The sequence below is a fragment of the Siphateles boraxobius genome, unplaced genomic scaffold (assembly GCF_051911475.1).
Source record: "Siphateles boraxobius isolate OS27281-9 unplaced genomic scaffold, OSU_SipBor_1 16, whole genome shotgun sequence".
NCBI classification, from domain to species: Eukaryota; Metazoa; Chordata; class Actinopteri; order Cypriniformes; family Leuciscidae; genus Siphateles; species Siphateles boraxobius.
The window spans coordinates 5,433,822-5,454,057 of NW_027508766.1; the positions used below are offsets into that span (position 1 = coordinate 5,433,822).

At 39.7% G+C, this 20,236-nt stretch overlaps 1 protein-coding gene across 2 annotated transcripts in view; it reads left to right on the forward strand.

The window, feature by feature from the left end:
- fras1 (Fraser extracellular matrix complex subunit 1) overlaps window positions 1–20,236 on the forward strand; it is a 127,992-nt gene that overhangs the window by 27,484 nt on the left and 80,272 nt on the right. For both annotated transcript variants that reach the window (XM_077231329.1, XM_077231330.1), the window contains exons 3-7: window positions 15,739–15,846; window positions 16,378–16,470; window positions 16,987–17,146; window positions 18,676–18,809; window positions 19,030–19,113. In XM_077231329.1, the coding sequence (XP_077087444.1) occupies window positions 15,739–15,846; window positions 16,378–16,470; window positions 16,987–17,146; window positions 18,676–18,809; window positions 19,030–19,113 (579 nt within the window). The remainder of the gene's footprint in view (window positions 1–15,738; window positions 15,847–16,377; window positions 16,471–16,986; window positions 17,147–18,675; window positions 18,810–19,029; window positions 19,114–20,236) is intronic.

A 20,236-nucleotide genomic window follows, 5' to 3' on the forward strand; every position in this document is an offset into this window, starting at 1 on the left:
ATCTTGGGGACGGATACATTCGAAAATGCGTCTCTGCGTGAGCATTTTGAACGGTAGCTTGTGGAGGCTCCGATTCAAAACTCGCAGATCCAAGATCGGTCGTAACCCACCACCTTTCTTGGGTACAATGAAGTAGGGACTGTAGTGCCCTGACCTCATATCGGCTGGAGGGACCGGCTCTATCGCATCCTTCGCCAGTAGGACTGCGATCTCCGCACGCAAGACATGGGCATCGGCTGCTCTCACTGTAGTGGAGTGGATGGCCCGAAACTTGGGGGGACGCCGGGCGAACTGAATCGCATAGCCGAGCCTGATGGTTCGAATGAGCCAGCGAGACGGCCTGGGGAGCGCTAACCAGGCTCGCAGAGACCGTACAAGCGGGACCAAAGGGACCGTAGGCGTACCCGGAGTGGGGCAGCGAGGTGGAACACAGGGACGCAGCTCGGGAGGCTCTCTCTGGGAGGCGGCCCGTAGCGGGTCTGAGTGTGCTGTGCAGCACTTACCTGGTTCCACGGGGCAGGAGGTGCGGGAGGCGGCTCGATGGCGTTCTCGGACCGTACGCAGCTGCCGGCTGGCGATAGAAGAGGCGGATGAGAGTGGTGAGGATTCTGACCCCCCACTACTCTCCGGGCCCTCTTCGGACCCAGAGATGATAGAAACTGCTCTTTTATTGAAAATTTGGGTACCGCTGGTTTTAAGGCCAGCGGCGGAACAAAGGATTTTCCACCCGGCCCTCTTCCGGGGGAGGGAGCGATGCAGTCATCGTCTCCTGGAGAGCAGTCCCTTCCACCTCTGGGTCGCCCGTCCTAGGGCCGCTTACCCTTGGCTTTGCCGCCCCTCTTGGTGGGGGCCTGGACGGGCGGGGCGCCCTGCCTGCGACTGGCTCCACGGTGCCGCTTGGATGGAGGCTGCTGCTGCGGCGCGGGAGCAGGGGCAGACGCAGGCGGACGCCCACGGCGACGAGCAGACCGAGGAGCTGCGGGCGGTGGGGTGGAGGCAGCAGCTGACCGCCGCGGCAAGATGTGTCTAATGGCCTCAGTCTGCTTCTGTACAGCCGAGAACTGCTGGGCGAAGTTCTCGACCGCGTCGCCGAAGAGGCCGGTCTGGGACACGGGGGAGTTAAGGAACCTGATCTTGTCGGTCTCCCGCATGTCAGCCAGACACAGCCGGAGGTGGCGTTCCTGGACCACCAGTGTGGACATCACACGACCCACTGACCGCGCAGTGACCTTCGTCGCACGGAGCGCGAGGTCAGTTGCGGCACGAAGTTCTTGGAGAACTTGTGGATCATGACCACCCTCGTGCAGGTCCTTCAGTGCCTTGGCCTGATGAACCTGCAACAACGCCATGGCGTGCATGGCAGAGGCAGCTTCCCCACAGGCCTTGTAAGCCTTGCCGGTCAGGTCCGACGAGTACTTACAAGCCCGGGAAGGAAGACACGGTTCTCCACGCCAAGTGGAGTTAGGGCACAGTTGCATAGCAACGGCCCGTTCCACTGGCGGGATACGCGTGTATCCCTTAGCTGCCCCGCCATCAAGGGTGGTGAGGGAGGAGGATCCACCGAGACGGTTTCTGGCAGTAAAAGGTGCCGTCCACGTCCCTGTGAGCTCCTCATGCACCTCCGGGAAGAAAGGCACTGGGGTGGGTTGCTGAGAACCAGCGCGCGCCACCCCGAGATACCAATCGTCCAACCTCGAGGGCTCGGGACACGGTGGAGGGTTCCACACGAGCCCGATCCTGTTGGCGGCCCGGGAAAGCATGGCCATCATCTCCGGGTCCGACTCGGGCACCGCTGGCACACCTGAAGGAGGCAGCGGCTCCGAGCCGTCGTCCGCGGAGAGGTCTGACCCACCCTCCGATGCAGCGATCGACATCTGGTCTTCGCAGGGAGCGCCGAACGAAACGACCGGTACACATCTCGAGGACGGTCCAGAACGTTCCGTTGGCAGCTCAACTGGTTGCGGAGCATGAGAGGAGTGAGGGTTCCTAGGGGGTTGGTTCCCCGAAGGAAGCGCGCTCACTGTAATCCTCAGGTCACCCGTGTCACTGCCCGAAGCAACCCGCGAAGGGGGGTTGGAACGAGGTGCAGGCACGGGGACTCCGCCCCTTTGCAGGAACGTGAGTCTCGACCTCAGCTCCGAGATGGTCATCTTCCCACAATGGGTACATGACTCATCCACGAACGCTGCCTGTGCGTGTTCGAGGCCCAGACACACAAGGCAGCGATCGTGACCATCCCGCGAACCCAGGTAACGACCGCATCCAGAAACACACAGATAGAATGTCATCTTGAAAAAGACGCAAACTATCTGTGTAAGCTCTTTTAGAGACTGCTCTCCTTGGTGCTGAAGCACGCAGGGGAACGGTCACAGCGAACACAGACAGGAATGTGCACCTGTCTGTGCGCGATTCTCTCTCGCTGGTCTTACCAGCCGTAAAAACGGCCGTTGAGCGCTTTAATCGCGCACCTTACCAGCCGTAAAAACGGCCGTTGAGCGCTTTAACCGCGCACCTTACCAGCCGTGAAAACAGCTTTTTTGTTTGCTCAGTTTTAAAACAACAAACAAAGAAGAGAGAGAGAGAAGAGAAAAAGACCGCTCGCGCTGTTGTGCCGTCACGCCCGCACCAAAGTGGAGAGATCCAGAAGAGGCTTGCTTTCAAATTCACTCTGTTCAGCATACGAAGTGCTTGGCTCCGAAGCAAAAAGCTGGTGTGCAATCGCACCAGCTGCTCGTTTATACCCGCGCTAACGAGGGCGCGCAGCTGATGCAAATGATTGCACGCCAATGTGTATTGGCTTGTTTTAGTTTCACTCGAAGTAGATTGGCCTCTCTAGCGAGATTCCTATTGGTCAGTCATGACCTACGTTGTAGTGACTGACCGATAGGGAACTGATTTATCATATACATTTTGTTCACTCGCTTTTAATTATGTTCTAAAACATTTTTTGCTGAAAGCAGTTTTAAAAGTGCCACACATCATTGAAATGATTTTCTTGTAATGGTATTCAAAGTAAAATATGAAATTAGTAATTAAAAGGTTAATGGCTACCCTGTAATGTTTTCTTAATTTTTCATTCCGCAATCCATCTGTCAGTGAATGTTGGGACTGATTTAAAATTACTCACTCAGGAACAGCCTACGGAAATCTTTAATTGTAGTTGCGTACCTGAATTCTTCAGGACCTGAGAGCACAGCTGTTGTGTCGCCGGCACATAATACTCCTGTCACTGCAAATGCATTTGCCCCATTAAGACTGCCATGCTCGTACAATCAGGTTGGTCCATGTTCAGCATCCACAAACACCACAGGGAGTTAAAAGAAAAGGTGCCACAATGATTTTAAACCTCCAGGGAGGAGTGTAGTAAAACTGATTACTGTGGAATACTGTAACAGAAAAATCTCCAGCTCTCTGTTAATACCTACTCCGTTATTTATGAAATTTGTTATATGCTTGCTTTTCAGGGCAAATAGCATTAATTCAGAGTGTACATGGAACTTCTCTGAGGCACAAGTTCAGGAGCCTTTTGTATAAATGTTTTATATGTATAAAATGGCCTTCAAAAACTTTTCTTAGGAATGTGCATTTCTTCATAAACATTTGACCATGCACACTTTCACTGTTGTCAGTATTTTAGGTTACCGTTGATAGTAATGAAATAAGTGAATGCCTCTGAAATGTGCTGGTCAAAAAGCAATTAATAATGTGGTCAGCAACATTCACTGAACTCGTGTTGCAACAGAAGCACTAAGGTGCTAAAACTAAATGATTACTTTTGTCAATAGATATCACTTTAATTTCAACTGCGTATAGTTAATAAGCAATGTGCAAACAGCTTTGACCAACATGGTTTTGAGGCATGCTGGGCTATGATTCCTACAATTTATCAGATGGTAGTGTTGGTAACTGACTTCAAACTCAAGCTGTGCGTATCATCTTTTATTCATTGAACTCTCAGTTTCCAGCTCCTCACATCCAGAAAGAGCGAGAGAGAAGAAATTGCTTGCAACATATGGAGATAGAACAGACTAGTGCCATACGAAGCTTAATGACAATGTTTGGACTCGTTGAACGTTACAGTAGTACTGTGCAGTCCTACTGTCACTGGTGGATGCAGGCAAACAGACAAATCATAAGAATCCAAAAAACAGGGAAAGCAACACACTAAATGAAAGAGTGACAGGACAACAAACAGAGGAAGAGAAGGAACTTAAGTACTGACACAATTAGAGGTAATTAATAATACACAGCTGAAACAGACTCATAATGATGGTGACCATGGTAACAAAGGAGCTGTGGAAAAATCAAACAAAGGAAGACATGTGACTAATGAAAACAAACTGAATGTCCATGAAACCTAAGGGGCTATTTACACGACACTGTTTTCAAATGAAAACATAAAACTTTTTATGTGTTTTGGCCATGCATTTAGATGACAACAGCTTTTTGGGTGCCTGAAAACGCAAACTTTTGAAAACCCGTTTCAAAGGGCAAGTTTTTGAAAATGGTCTCCGTGTAAACAACAAAAACGCAAATCTCTGAAAACGATGACGTCATGCACATGTGTATTACGTGTTGTCTTCAATCTTTTGTGTTTCATTGCCATCTAAAGGCCTGGCAGCAGAATACAGCATTTTTAGTCGTTTTTTGCGGATCCGTGTGTATTAGGGTGGCAGTCCAGATTTTAAGCCCCCTGTCCGGCGTCTGGCGCAGCCTCAAGCCGGACACTCATTTGTCCCCATTTTTGGAGTTGCGCTGAGTTGTTTAAATAAAAAGTAACCTATAAAAATCCTGCATATTTATAACGGCTCCCTGATGCCCGTAAATTAGTTCAAATCTCCTGGAATCTCGAGCCGCGCATGCGAGACAGAACATAGCCTACTGTATGTGTTCCAAAACGTGTAGTGTTGTGAGGCCGTAGGTCAAAATTTAACAAAAAAATGTTTTACTTTGGATAGCTATAGCTGAGTCACTTAGAAAATAGGCGTGGCAAAGTCTACCCAACAACTTATCATCCATAGACGAAAACTCTGAACTTCGCATCATTAGGTGAGCCCATTCGGCACATGATTCTAAAGAAGCACACAAACTTTTAAGAATATCGGCCCGACAGGTTTGGCTATAACTGTTAAAAAGGTGTGAAAATTCTGCATGACCCCCCCGTCCCCCCCCCCCCCCCCCCGTCAACAAAACCGATCACCAAAATATATAGCCGTGAAATGACTTCTTGCAGGTTGGGATGTCTGTGTCCTCCTTTTTGGTGTTATGGAAATGGCCACCCTAGTGTGAATGGGGATCGTTTTGACAATGGCGTCGTTTCTACGCGGAAAACTCATAATGTAATACTGGATGCAGAACTGCAAAGGAACATCCAAAAGGGATTGGTGAGGATTTTTAATTTCATTTAATTTAATTTCATTGTTTCATTTCTCATTTAGTTTCTCATTTAATTTCTCATTTTGTTTAGTTTAGTTTCACCTTTTTATTTTATTTTGCAGTTTTGTTGTTGTTTTGTTTTTGACTAACATCAAGTCATACTTGTTCACACTGACAGCCTGTAACATCTTTTTGTTGCACAGATTCTGTTGTATTATGCAAACTTTTATACACGAGGGCTTAGCTTCTAGGAGAATACTGATTAACAATCTATTCTTGTTAGTGTTCTCTGGAACAACCTGTATTTCGGCAGTGAAAAAGTGAATTGTACCAATGACCTGGAGTACCCTTTTTTTAATCCCAAACATATGCTTATAATCCTCTTAGTACAGGCCTTTTTTGTTAAATGTCGAACTCCCCTTCCAGTCCTTCTATTGAATCTGGGGGAGCAGAGATAGGCTCATTCCAGTTATCCTCCAAATTTGACATCCATCTGTCTCCAGCTCTCCAACCCTCAGTGGGGTTTGGCTCAGCCGCAAACCTCTTGAGTGTCACTCAAAAAGGTTTGTGATTGACTGCAGTTTTTTCCTCACAGTTGGCCTGTTTGCTCTGATAGGCTCCTGCTGGCCTCTAAAGCTGTCAAAGCTCTGAGCAATTTGTAATCCATACATCCTCATTTCCGCCCCATGACCCAGTCCTTGCCCGATCTACCCTCAGGTATGCCATTACAATGATAATTCATATAGGTTGCAGTATCAACACTTTTATTATCAAATCCAGTCTAGTTTGGCAAAGGTGAAATTCTCAAATGTTATTATAGTGGCATTGATATACAAACATCAAATTCAAGCGATTATCGGGGTTCAAGTGCTTTAAGGCCTTTAAGCATACTCGTAAAAAGGTATTATGTTTTATTTAGCAAGCATGTAATCGCTTATAGATCATAGATGGAAAAGACAATTCACAGCCAATACAGGAAGTTTCCAAAGGAAATGCATGGATTTTAAAGCCATTTTTTCACCTTTATAACAGTTAAAATGGGCCTGATGTCCATAAAAGTCTCCATGCTTCTTTAGAGTCATGTGACGCATGTGCACACCCAATTTCTTGAAGTTCTACGCAAATCAGGCAGGAAGAGGTCCATTTTCTTGGGATTTGCCATAGAAATGCAGAATTTTCACACCTTTTTAACAGTTATAGCCAAACCTGTCGGGCCGATATTCTTAAAAGTTTGTGTGCTTCTTTAGAATCATGTGCCGAATGGGCTCACCTAATGATGCGAAGTTCAGAGTTTTCGTCTATGGATGATAAGTTGTTGGGTAGACTTTGCCACGCCTATTTTCTAAGTGACTCAGCTATAGCTATCCAAAGTAAAACATTTTTTTGTTAAATTTTGACCTAGAGAGTTCCAAGAGTTGTGCCACAGGGGTTTTACCGAGGTTGAGCCAAAAACCTAGGACTAGTTCACCAAAGTTGGTTTTTGAAATAATCTCCAATATTTATAGAACGATTCAATTGACAGTGGCGTTCCTAGAGGCAAAGTTGCTCAGAATGACGAGTTCTACCACCATGCGGCATTAATGCCGTGGGCATGTGCAAAATATCACACGGTATACAATCCTTTATTCACATGAAAAACGCAAAGGCACCCCCCCGGTGGCTGATTTCTTTTGAATTTCTTACAGGTCTCTAGGGCCGTGAGTCAATCAGGCCCAGGGAGTTTCGTTCCGATCTGCCTTCGTTAACCTTGTCTGATAGCTGCCCATACTTCATTGACTGCGCCGGCCACGTTTTTCGAGATACACAAATGTCCTCAAAGGCATTCTTGGCACCTTGGACGAAGACACTGCATGTCAATTTTCAAGCCAATCAGATTTAGGGTTGTGTAGTTATAGCCATTTTTGTGTTTTTTACATGTTATAGCACCACCAAGTGGCCCGTAACCATGTTCTTTTTCACATGACCACAGAATGAGCTCTTACAACGTGCGTTGAGTTTGGTGAAAATATCTCATTCTGTTCACAAGTTATAGCCATTTTAGGAAAAGTGTCTCTTCCCACTCCAAACGTTTTGGCATCGAAATTTCAACTCTTTTTATGTAATAATTATTTACAATCAGAACCCAGAGATTCTTCCTGTGCTGGTTTTGGTTACGCCAAAAACCTAGAACTAGTTTACAAAAGGTGGTTTTTCTGAAAAATCTAAATACCCCAAAATTTTGCCAGGGCAACGATCGAATCCGATCGGGGCAAGCTTTGGAGACGTTGTACAGTGCGAGTACTACCAGCCCTCAAAGTTCTAAGGTTTGGTCTGCCCAATCACTTTAAGGGGAGAATGCTGATCTTGGGAAAATTTTACAATTACGATAGGGTTTCAGTGGTACGCGCATGAACACTTGAGACTTTTATATTTGGCTATGTAAAGCATTGAGTGACAACAACCTGTTCCAGGTTAAATATTGATTGAGTGCAAATAAGAAATGTTTTGATTTGCAAAAAGGCCAGTATGCCAGATGAGAACTAAATCAATACCCATGCACAGTGTTCCTCGACAGACCACTGTTTACACAGACCATAGTCTGGCTGCATTTTAGTCAATAGTCTGGGGCAGCAGAAGTCCCCCCAGGTTTTGTTTTCATTTTAGAATTTTTATATAATAAATAAACAACCCTAACTTATATAGAAAGGGCTCCACACTGTCATAGCTTGCAAAACAAAAACAAAAAAACAAACAAAAAAAACATTTGAGAGCTTTGTCAGGCATTCTATTTAAAAAAAAAATATATATTTTTTTTTAATTGAATTTGTCATTGGCATTCCTTTCCAATGACACACTAAAATTTTGTATCCCTTTATACTAAATAATTCAAAATTTGTGGTCTGTAAGTTAGTTTACGCTGTTAGTAAATATATTTGCAATGTTACAAAATATTTATATCTCAAATAAATTAAGCAAAGAATCCTGAAAAAAAAAATGATCGTGGCTTCCATAAAAATATTAAGTAGCACAACTGTTTGCAACATTGATAAGAAATGGTTCATGAGCAGCAAATCATCACATTGGAATGATTTTTGAAGGATCATGTGACACTGAAGACTGGAGTAATGTTGCTGAAAATACAGCTTTGTCATCACAGGAATAAATTACATTTAAAATATAATAAAATAGAAAACATTTAAAAGGTATTTTAAATATAATAATATTTCACAATCTTACCTTATTATTCAAAAACAAACATTATGAATTGTAGTGTATGTAGATGAAATTTATATTTCTGATTAAATTCATATTTGCAAGCAAAATAATTGACCAAGAGTGAACTGACTCCAATGTTGGTATAAATCTGTTTGATCAACCATCCAGCACATAATTGTTAACCATTAACACACTGCCTTGCACTCTTCAGTCGGAAACAGGACTCTTAAATTTTTCATGGCAAATCTCCCACATTGTTTGACCAATCCCGCCCAAAGAACAGGTTTTCCACTAAGCCAGTTTTTGTAAATAATTTACCATCACTCTTTCACTACCTGAGCTTTCCAAAGAGCATTTTGTTTACACAGGCAGAGTGCAAAGGTGAACAGATTTACCCAGTTAGAATGCAGTGTTGTCGTTTTCCCTGTCATCTTTCAGGATTTTTAGCATTAATAATTCAATAGGTGTGTAAGGCAGAAGTGCTCATTGAGGTGAAGTGACCTTTTGCAGTTTAAAGTACAAATTATGTGAAAATCATGTAGAAATCATCTGTTAATGTAAATAAAGCATTGCTGACAGAATAAAGCCAGATTGAGCTTCATTAGCGGCATGGATATAGTTAATATTTTAATGCTTTCAACATGTTGACTTTTTCATATTTTTTTTAATTAAAAATAACAAGCTGTAAGACAGAAACTGTGAATTATTGAAAAGTCTGTCTGCACTGGTCATGGTGTTTGACCACATCCAGAGGAGTTTATCTAAAACAAAAAACGCTTGATCATGTTCCTTTTCTTCCTTAATTTCCTCTTCACTTTCATTACGTCCTTGTTTTTTTTTTTTAAATCTTCTAACACTAAGTGTCTCCACTTATACCCTAATACACACCAAGTATTTCAATGGCTCCATTATTCAGCTTCCCTCCAGTCAAACTGAATGCTTTCTGCAATAATGTATCATATTATTTAAGTGCAATCAACTAAAATGTCCATGATACATCTAATCTGTAAATTTAAATACAGTCTTTTAAAAGTGCTGTCAAATTCTGAAGTGCTTTTGAAACGTTCTCTTAGTTCCAAGAAACGTACAGCCACATTTATTCCTGGGGGTTTTTTTCTGAAAAGAATGACAGTGATGATGAAATGTTGTCATTTAATGACAGTAATTCTTCTTATTTTCCTGCATCTATGACATCAGGACTGTTATCAGAGATGATTATTGTGCGTAAGAGATTTCCAAGTCATTTACTATAGGAAATTTCCAGATGCAGTGATGAGATGTGAGTGGGAATAGAGCAGCACAACATAAAGGTGAAGCTATAATTTATTAGTTTCTTTTTATGTTGGAGCTAAACTATACATGTTTTGACAGCCTTCGTTTTATAGTCATAATTTCAGTGTTTACGAGGGGGACCAGAAGATTTTAAACTGCACATGGAAGATTGAATTCACACTGAGTAGTGGAGATGAGAGAACATACACGTTCGGTTTTCCATATGAGACGCATCTCTGCTCGTTCATAACACAGTAATTATCACATTTGCTTTTGAATGGAAGAACTGTACAGGCTATTAAAAATAACAAAGAGAGAATAAATCCACTCTGGGGCGTTTAAATTAGTTTTAATATAAAAAGGAAGTATAATTAGATGCTATATAGTTGTAAAAGTTTCCACCTCAACGTTTTTATGATGTTTCTTCCTGCTTTAATTTCCCTAAACAAGATGTGACCATTTGAGCATATTTGGGCAGTGACCAATAGATTTAGACATCCTTTTTTGGCAACCTTTTAGTCTCATCGCTTGCCTTGCAAGAAATTTGCATATAATCATGCTTGGCTGGCATAAGAAAGAAGTTGTGTAGAAGGCAATTGAAGTGCAGAAACTGAATACATTTGAATGTATTCAAGCCCGTATTTATTCAAAGGAACAGCAGACATAGCGCTGTGTCTTTAACATGCCATCCTTTCATGAAACATGGTGCCATATGTCCCTTATGCATTTTGCATCATGTTGTTAGTAAAGAGAGGCTCACCCATTGCTTTTATTTCACATTTGCCCACTCTGCCCAGGAATGTCAGAGACAAGGTTTTGTAACAGAACACTAACAAATCTATTTTTATTTTTACTGGACTTGTGAACAACTTTGCTGGGATTTTTGATCATGGTGATCCATGATGTTTTGTTTTATGAGCACCATATTTCATGTGAGTAATTAATCAATTAATTTAACAAAAATAAAATAGGCAGCAAGTTGGACGTTATAAACTATGATTGAAAAGTGTTTTTCTCTCTGAAAGGACACATTAAATTGATCAAAGGTGAAGACATATGTTTCTATTTCAAATAAATGCTCTTCTTGCTCCGTTCTTCAAAAATGTATCACAGTTTTCACAAAAATATTAAGCAGCACAACTGTTTTCAACATTGATAAGAAATGTTTCATGAGCACAAAATTAGGACATTATGATTTCAGAAGGATTTTGTGACACTGAAGACTGGAGTAATGGTCATTTCTTTAAATTGTAATAATATTTCACAATATTACTGTTTTTACTGTATTGTTAATTAAATAAATGCAGCATTGGCAGCTTTGAATGGTAGGGCCTATACAATGCTAAACATTGCAAAACATTTTTACTGATGCTTTAAAGAGAGTGTTTTTGTGCAGAATGTGCAGCAACTATGTAGAATACATCACAGAAAACCAAACGTTTAAGTTTTTACAAGAATGCTTATTTTTTAGAAACATTTGAAACTTTCTCTAGCTGCTATGTCAGCCCACACGACTAAAGGTCCTTGCACACTGAGTCCGAAATTTTCGTATGCGTTTTTTCGTATTCTTCATTCGGTGGCTCTGAATTGTCAAAACACCTTTCGAAAATCTTGCAGAAAATCGAATGCAGAAAATCGAACCTGATCCGAAATGTTTTTTATGACGTCGACAGTTGGAGGTAGACAAGTGTGTAAACGTGATTGACAAAACATGAGGTCCTATTTATTTTTTAATGTGCGAAAATTTCTGACTCGAATTTCTGACTGTGCAACCTTAATACCATCCATATAATTGATGTAGAATGTGCTTATCTTAAGATCTCTCAAACTGTAGCTTAAGTTGCATTGGTTGTAACTGTGGCCATCAGCCACTGCTTTAGTGGACTGAATTGGCTGGGGGACACGATTGGGCACATTCTCTAATTGAATTAGTCTGTGCAATGGTTCGGTTCTGGCTGATCTCTCACTGCCTAAATCAAGGCCAGCTCAATTTGGACTCAATTACCTCAGGCTTCTGCTTGCTTGGCTAGCAGTCTTTAGCTTATAGAATTTAAATAGGAACATTAACATGTGACCTTGAGGGTTTTAATGTGATGTTTTCAGCTTGTTATTTTTTATTTTTTTACTCCATTTAAATAGCCACTACTGTCATTACTTTGAGTAGAAAGTCACATGATACTTTAGAATGACACAGAAACAGAAGATAAATTATTTTCTTCGCTGTAGACAGTCTCAAATCATCCAGTGCACACAAGAGACCATTTGTCTGTGGGTAATGGTGTGTATCTGAATTGCACCTGAGTGGCCCACCAAATATGTCACATTACTTCCTCAGCTGATTTATCAAATATGTTCTGTCACATAAACTCTGGTGCTCCCTGGAGATTGTGCAGGTACACCTTATGCTTCTGTTAGCTTAAACAAGTTAGTTGGACCAGATCCAGACCTATCTTTAGCTTTAGCAACAATTGTCCTTATTTGTCGATTCTTCTCATACGTTGTTCCAAGCGGGGCCAGGGCCGGGGCCCATTCAAGCTTACTTTGTGTTTTAGACAACCCAATACATCAACCAAATAGCTTTTTTGACAGGGATACCCGTTCTCTCTTCTTTTTGGGGAAGGTGTATACGTGCCTCCAAAACCACCTTTAGAAAACCCTCAACTTTAGTGTGTAGTAATATAAGGTTTTACATTTAAGTCAAAAGTATTATCTGAATGTCAAACTTTGTGGAAAATATTCATAGTAGCTAACTGCATTGAACTACTGCACTGAAATTGCTCTGCTAGGACACCTTTGTGAACTTAGAGAGAAAAGACTTACTATACATCAACCAGCAATAATCTTGTGATTGGTCATTGCAAATATAGCTCAGAAAAGTCAACTCTGAGAATTTTATTTTTTAAATGGTTTGATGTTTTGTGATGTAATGCAATTAAATTCAGACATTTTTAAATACCAAAAATAGTTAATGGTTTTGGTTTTAATGAGTAATTACACCGTTTAAATGCGTCATAACATTTTGAATGCAGCATATACCTGATTAGAACTTAAGTAACTGCGTTGCTCCTCATGGAAATGTTTTGTGACTCATTTTTAATTTAAAGATCTTAAATGTCAGAGCTTTTTCCTCTCAACTAGCTTAAAGTGCCCCTATTATGCTATTTTAAAGTTTACTAATTTTGTTTTGGAGTTGTTATTTTTAAAGTGTTTTGAAAGTGTTATTTTGACATTTAATGCATGTTAAATGTCAAAATAACACTTTCATTTTCTCATAATATACACTGCACATCACCACATTGTTCAATGATTCTCATACAACTCAATGAATGAATCAGTCTCTCTAAATCCCTCCTTTCTGTGAGATACTTTGCTCTGATTGGCCAGACAGCCCAGTCTGTTGTGATTGGTCTACCGCTTACAGTGCGTGTCGGAAGCTAACGCCCATTACCATAATAACTGAATTTCAGCTCACGAGGCTTTCTCTGTGATCAGCGATACAGCTTTGCAGAACGTTCACATTCACAAACAGCAATATTACACACTGCATGAAAGGGGATATTCGAAAAACCATAATAGGGGCACTTTACATATATAATTTCATTAGACAAGTGTCATTCATAGACTTTTTTCATTTCATTTGTATTGCTTTTGTGCTTGGAGCACACATTTCTCCGGCCTAATTTGTTCAGCTGACAAAAAATGCATTATCTCAAAGCTGTTGCTTGCTCAAAAATGCACCAAACTCTGCTGGAGAAATACAACAATCTCTCAGTCAATACTGAAATTAAAAATTAAAAACTTCAGGGCTTTGCTTATGTAACCGACTATGCAATAGGAACATAATGTGAGTGAACTAGAAGCAGATGTTCTGATTCTTACTTCTACCTCAGGTGCAGACTGTTGATTAAGACTAGCTCAGACTAATTAAAGTTTATTATCATTTGATTGGTTTGATAAAATTATAATTTTATGAAATGTCAGGAGTTGTTTTTTTAATCAAATTATGATTAAGGTAAGAAATCACAGCACTTTTTTCTTTTAATTCTGCTGCCCTTATTAAGGCTCTTGGTTAAAGTTCAGCCAAAAAACTAAAATCTATAATAATTTCGAATAATCTTTCATTTGAAGCTTGACAGCCTCCGTTCTCGTTTACGTTCTTTTCATGGAAAGGAGTGGCCATAATATTCTTCAAAAATGTTCTTTTGTGTTTAACAGAACAAAGAATGTCACATGTTCTTGGAATAATACATATTTTCATTTTTGAATGTACCATCCCTTTAACATATTAATGTATTCAAAGCTCATTCCCCCATGACATGGCTAAATTAGTGCAATGTTACATTTTCACAATTTTAGCTAAATGTGCAGCATGCCACACATCACATTAGATGTGTTTTTAGAACACTAACAACCAAGATTGAATCACCACCCTGGGCCTCTGGATACTATGGGCAGTTTGCTGAGATATTGACTGTCCTCAGATCTTTCTGTGCTAGCCATTCAAAGCCACACTGGGGCCATTCCCCATGAAGACATCTGTGCAGAGTGTCACTTCAGAGGCTAGGTGCTGTGCTGAAATGCCCAACCCATCAACACTTGCTCAAAATGTCAGTTTGACAAGATGCCTCCTCAGGATAGCTGTCACTGTGTGTGATTTATAATACAACTGTACAGCATGTAATGTCAGAAAGAGCAAATCAAAGTTTTGTATAAAGTGTCACGTGTATGTTCTGTTTTGGTTTCATTTTCAGTCATTGCTATGTTCGGTTTTGAGTTCCCGGCCGGTCACTGATTCGTCAAAAAGAACTTGTTCATGAACTTTTTTAATGTTTCATTCACCCTCACCTTTCGTGTAGTTTTTTGATAGAAAAAAAACCTGTTTGAGGAGCAATTCAAACTCCAGCATGGTTCTCTGTCTGTTTGGGCCTGCTTGGATTAGTTCAGGGAAAATGCTAGCTTGACATAAAAGAGGCTCCTCCTCTGTTTTACCTCTTTGTTCATCTGATATCTTTAAAGCAGGAGGTCCCTCAGGCAAGACTGTTAATAGATCTTAAAATGCTAAAGCAACATCTTTTAGTCTTTTCTGTTGATGCTCTAACATTGATTGTTGGAAATGGGGATGCGTGGGGTTAAATGCAAGATAGCTTTACTATTTCTAATGGCCATGTTTAATGGTTTCAGTTAAGACTTTCTATAAACATATTCTGAAGCTTTTTTGAAAATTGATGATTGGGAATCTTTAGTGGGTAGGGAGATTACTGTTCTTGGAATCATTATAGAGTGCCGAAGTTATGACGTCACTTTGTAGGCCAAAACGCGGAAGTGAGTTAGCACTTTAGCACTTCCGGTTCCCTCGCCCTAAAGTCTATGGGTTTTTTGAATGGGTTTTTGCTAAATCGCCTGAAATAAGGTCTGTGGTTAACAAATCCTCTAAATATTTTCACGTTTTGATCTATGACATAAAACACACCAGTTATAACCTGCTTGTGTTTTTTTAAACTTTATTGTGTCTGCTTGTGGTGTTTAAAACTTTATATAGGCTTCAAAATGTATACATTTTGGATTAACTTGTAAAGATTATCTTGATAGACAAAACGTGTAAGGGTCACAACTCTTTGTTGAACACAAGTCTTATTTTTTGCGATTTTCCAAAAGTCTATCGGGAAAATGCATAGCTTTTCGATTGAGGGAACCCATGCGCCGCTAACTTCCGAGTTGTCCTACAAAGTGACGTCATATGTTCGGCACTCTATTAGAGCTTGGACTCTGATCTATTTGACTTGTTTTTATGTTTTCATCTCCACATGTCAGGGACTTACTTTTTAGTGTTGATCAACTGAGAGTTGATAGCATTTGGTTTGCATTTATGTCTTTGTAACTTTTTTCCTGTTATAGAACAATACATCATGGAAACCAGACACCTGTCAAGACTGCATCTGCTATAATGATATTGTCATCTGCAAACCCACTCGCTGCCAAAATCCCCAATGTGACTTTCAGAGGGTAAGAATAAACTAATGTCTCATAGGCCATTAAAAAGGGGCAATAACAGTGCCTGAGTAGATGAATGCAATGTTAGCTTGGAATGAAAGCAGTTTAATTGAAAAGAAAAACACACACAAAAAAAACAATAAAAAATTAATGCTTTTGGTCTAATTAAAACCAATACTAAAAACGCTGTTATAAATGGTTAGAATGATGAGGGTTCTACCAAGAACCATTTATAAGAGAATTCAATGTTTCCTGGTTCTCAAAGGATTTCTACAACAGTTTGTATTGGTCCTCAAAATTGGTGTTGTTGCTGGTGACATCACTATGCTAGTTTATGAGTTACTCACTGAATCATCCACAACTTACAATATATCTAGAATACTAAAATAACACTGGTTGCAAAGACGAATATTTTTGATCCCTTATTATGTCTCATTGCTCCTGAGTCCTGATAAAGCTTTCTCTGAAGTGTATTTTTACTCATAAAATCTATCTCTGGGATTCTAATGCACTCTTGAAATGTTTCTTTGGATGTTTTCCAAGGGTGAACACTTGAGAATCCCACCCAACAAGTGCTGTCCAGAATGTTTCGTGCAGTTGCCCGGCATCTGTCACCATGAAGGAATGGTTTATGGGGTAAATGACACTTCTTATGACACAACTCCAATGAAAGATGCTCTTAGCCTCATCCTGTTCCTTAGCCAATCTTTCCACTTCTGGTTGAGCAACCGGCTCGTTGATTGCCTCGTTTTGTGCACAAAGGCATTCTTGTTTGTGTTCCACTCTTCCCTGACAGAGCAAGCTTCTTTTTTCATCCCAATCACCACTGCTAAAGAGCCACTTGGTGCTCTGTTTAGGATTCAAGCAGTGTAGCTTCCAAGTCAAGTAGCATTTACTTTGGGGTGCAAGCTGTGTTGGCAGTGGGGCTCAAAACAAGAAGTGATATTTGGAACGTTTGCACAAATTTTAAAGTTAACAGTTTTTTTTAAAGCCTTTTTCATGTTTTTATGGAATAATATCAACATGTCCCTTCAACCATGTCCTGATCAACCTCTCTCTCTCTCTCTCTCTCTCTCTCTCTCTCTCTCTCTCTCTCTCTCTCTCTCTCTCTCTCTCTCTCTCTCTCTCTCTCTCTCTCACTCACTCTCTCAGCATGACAGTCAATGGAGTAATTCCAAATGTTCGGTGTGTACATGTTCACATGGGAAGGTGACCTGCAAGCCACGTGATTGTCCTCCTCTTAGTTGTGGGAAAGACCAGAGTCCTTTCATCCCAGAGGGAGACTGCTGTCCTGTATGCACTCATAATGGAGGTACAGTAAGCTACAACTTGTTTTCCCTGATGGAATACTATGTTGCTTGTGAAAGTGACTACTTCTCTCCCACGGTTTCAAGTTTTGGTCAGTTGGTTCGTTCACATTATGAAAAAAATTGTGCTATTGTATTTAAAAATGTACTTTCCCGTAGAACTCATGACATCACATATCTTTAGCATATTTTTTTTTTTACTATTTATTGAATGAAAATGTATAGTATTTTCCCTTTTTTTCCTTTTATTTAATTTGGTATTGTTCACTTTCAGTTTTATTTTAGTGTACCTAGTGAAAAAACGAATACCAAAATATTTTTATAGTATGTAGTATAATTTATACTAAGTATACTACAAATCCATTAAAATCTTTACTGAAAAATAGTTTGAGGATTACTGATATAAATAAAATAATAAAAATGTATTTGGAGTACTTTATTGCACAATGCACATTTCTTAATATTACCCTAAAATGTTTCAATATCATTATTAGTAATGATAGTAGGCCTATGTTCTCTCTATTGCATTAGTCTTTAAATGCAAGATATTTAAAGCGTAGCGAAATTGTGTACTTGCAATAGTTCCACTTTAGCACAATCAAATATACTTAAATATATCTTTAGTTGGACCTCAGCACTATTTCCAGATAACTAAAGTGCATTAAGTACAAAATTAATCGTTCCAGTTTAGCAGACTTTAACTATACCAATTTAGTATACAAAAAGTACAATTGCATCGTATTTATATTAAGTACATAAATATGTAAATGTATTTGAAGTATACTTGGCATAAAATAATTCTATTTCAAATACAGGGTCTCTAGGCCAAATACACTGTATATAATTATTTATATCTATATTTACTTATTTATATCTGCTCATTTATAAATGTACATGTTAAAGTCAGTATGAAATGAAAGTCTCAGTGAACTCATTGTGATCAATTTATCCATGCATATTTTTATTTTTTATTTTTTATTTTTTGACCTTGTAATTTTTAATCCTGCTTAAATCCCTGCACCTTTTTTTACAATCGACTGCAAGCTCACATTCAGACCTTCCTCCATCCATTCAAAAACCAGTGGTCATAATTAAGTCCCCGTCTTTTGTTTTTCTTTTTTTATAATCTGTTTCGCTGAGCTGTATTTCACAAAACAAAATAACTGATCTGACATATAACAGCATTGGCTAAACCAATGTATTTCCCCAACAATGACTGTTGTAGTGTTTAAAACTTGTTTGAAAACAGCCATTATTTTTGCATTTCTGTTTGGTGTCACTAGTGGCACAGATATTGCACATTTCAGTTTTTTACATGTGAGTCATGAAGTTAGTAGCAATCATCTGTTTGCCTCAGATCCTGTTCTCTTTGTTGAATATTTTGCTGATTGTTTTTAAAAGGCTTTCTTTTCTTAGCTATATGGGTCCCAAGAGGGTTTATTCTGCTGTCTTAGACCAATGCTGTGGTTTTTTTTCCTTCAGAGATCTTAGTACATTTTTTTGCAATTATAAAAAGCTCTCTCCCACTCCATAGCTTCATGCACCTGGGAAGGCCGTGAGTTCAGAGATGGGGTGGATTGGAAATCCAGCCCCTGTACAAAGTGTAGATGCAGAAATGGCCGTGTTGAATGCCTGGTTGCGGAGTGTCAGCCTGTTACATGCAAAGCGGTCAGTAACATCCTCGAACTGTCATTTCTGTTTTATGTTTCGATCTGTCGGTAACAGTCAAGGCAAAACACAGTGCTGTGTGTCTACAATAGATGTGTAAACTACTGTTATCTTCCACATTATCTCTAAAACTAGTTAAATTAACCCTGTTTAAATGTTATCACTTACTGAAAGAGTTGTTTTAGTTATTAAAAACAGCATGTTGATGTTTAATTTGCAGAATGAGAACCTGGTGGTCCTGGCAGGACAGTGCTGTCCGCAATGTGAGCAGAACCCATGCATGGAGGCTGGGAATGAGTACAAGGTAAGCCAGAGAGCAGATTAGAAAAAGGTAAAATATACATAGAGATCTAAAGGCAGAGATAGATTGAGAATGACAAATGTGAAATATAGTGCATGTCTGTATTATGGAAGACCTTTTCAGGGAGGGGATGGTAAGTGTGGGTTAAAGTGTGTTCATCATTCATATTGTGGCAGATGTGTTGAGGGTAGAGCCGTGTCTGAGTCCGGTGTGTCATTCATCAACACATTTCTCTCTCTACCTTATATCATCTTTTGTTCCTACCTTCATTGTTCACACATAATACACATTATTCCCTCAACTGGCTTTTCATCTGTTTGCTTGGTCTCTCTAACTCTGCCGTTTTAGTTTGCTTTATTAACATAAAAAACTGTACATTTGTATTTCCAAAGCATTTATAGCATAGCTGCTTACAATAATAACTTGTGCAATATAAAATAAAAAACAATATGTGAATAAACAAATCTAGTAGTAAATAAAATAAAATATTACCAGTAAAAAATTGAATACTGTAAAATAATAGCACAATTTAAAGCTAATCATGTTTATATTAATACATAACTATCTAATATACATTTATAATAATTGGCTGTATTTAAGATGGATAAATTAAAGAATATGATTAAATGTGATAAAAATATCACTAATGAGCAACAGTTTAGTGATGGACACACACATTCATGTCCTCTTTAATACAATTGTCAAACCACCAGAGCCAATATTTTGATAGACATAGAATATTCAGACAATGGTTCATTCATATGTTGTTGTTTTTTTTAGTGATTAATTCTTAAATTATTCCAGTGGATCCCCTCAGCTCTGAATATACGGTTCACACAACACATTAGACACACAACCGTCTCCAAAATCTCTCATTAGCTTGCCATTTAGGGCAGTTTCTCTCTTCGCCGTGTTCTCAGCGAACATGTCCCACTCAGTGAAATTCAGCTCTTTGATCACAGTGGATTGTGCGAAAGCAAAGCAAGGATTTAGGGAGGATAGCATTCACCAGTCTTTTCATCTCCTTGTAGTTCTTGTCTTGTTCACTACAGCAGTAGTTGAAATTGTCATTTATTTTAAATGAATTATGTGCTGTAATGCATTCTACTGCTAAATCTTTGAACAA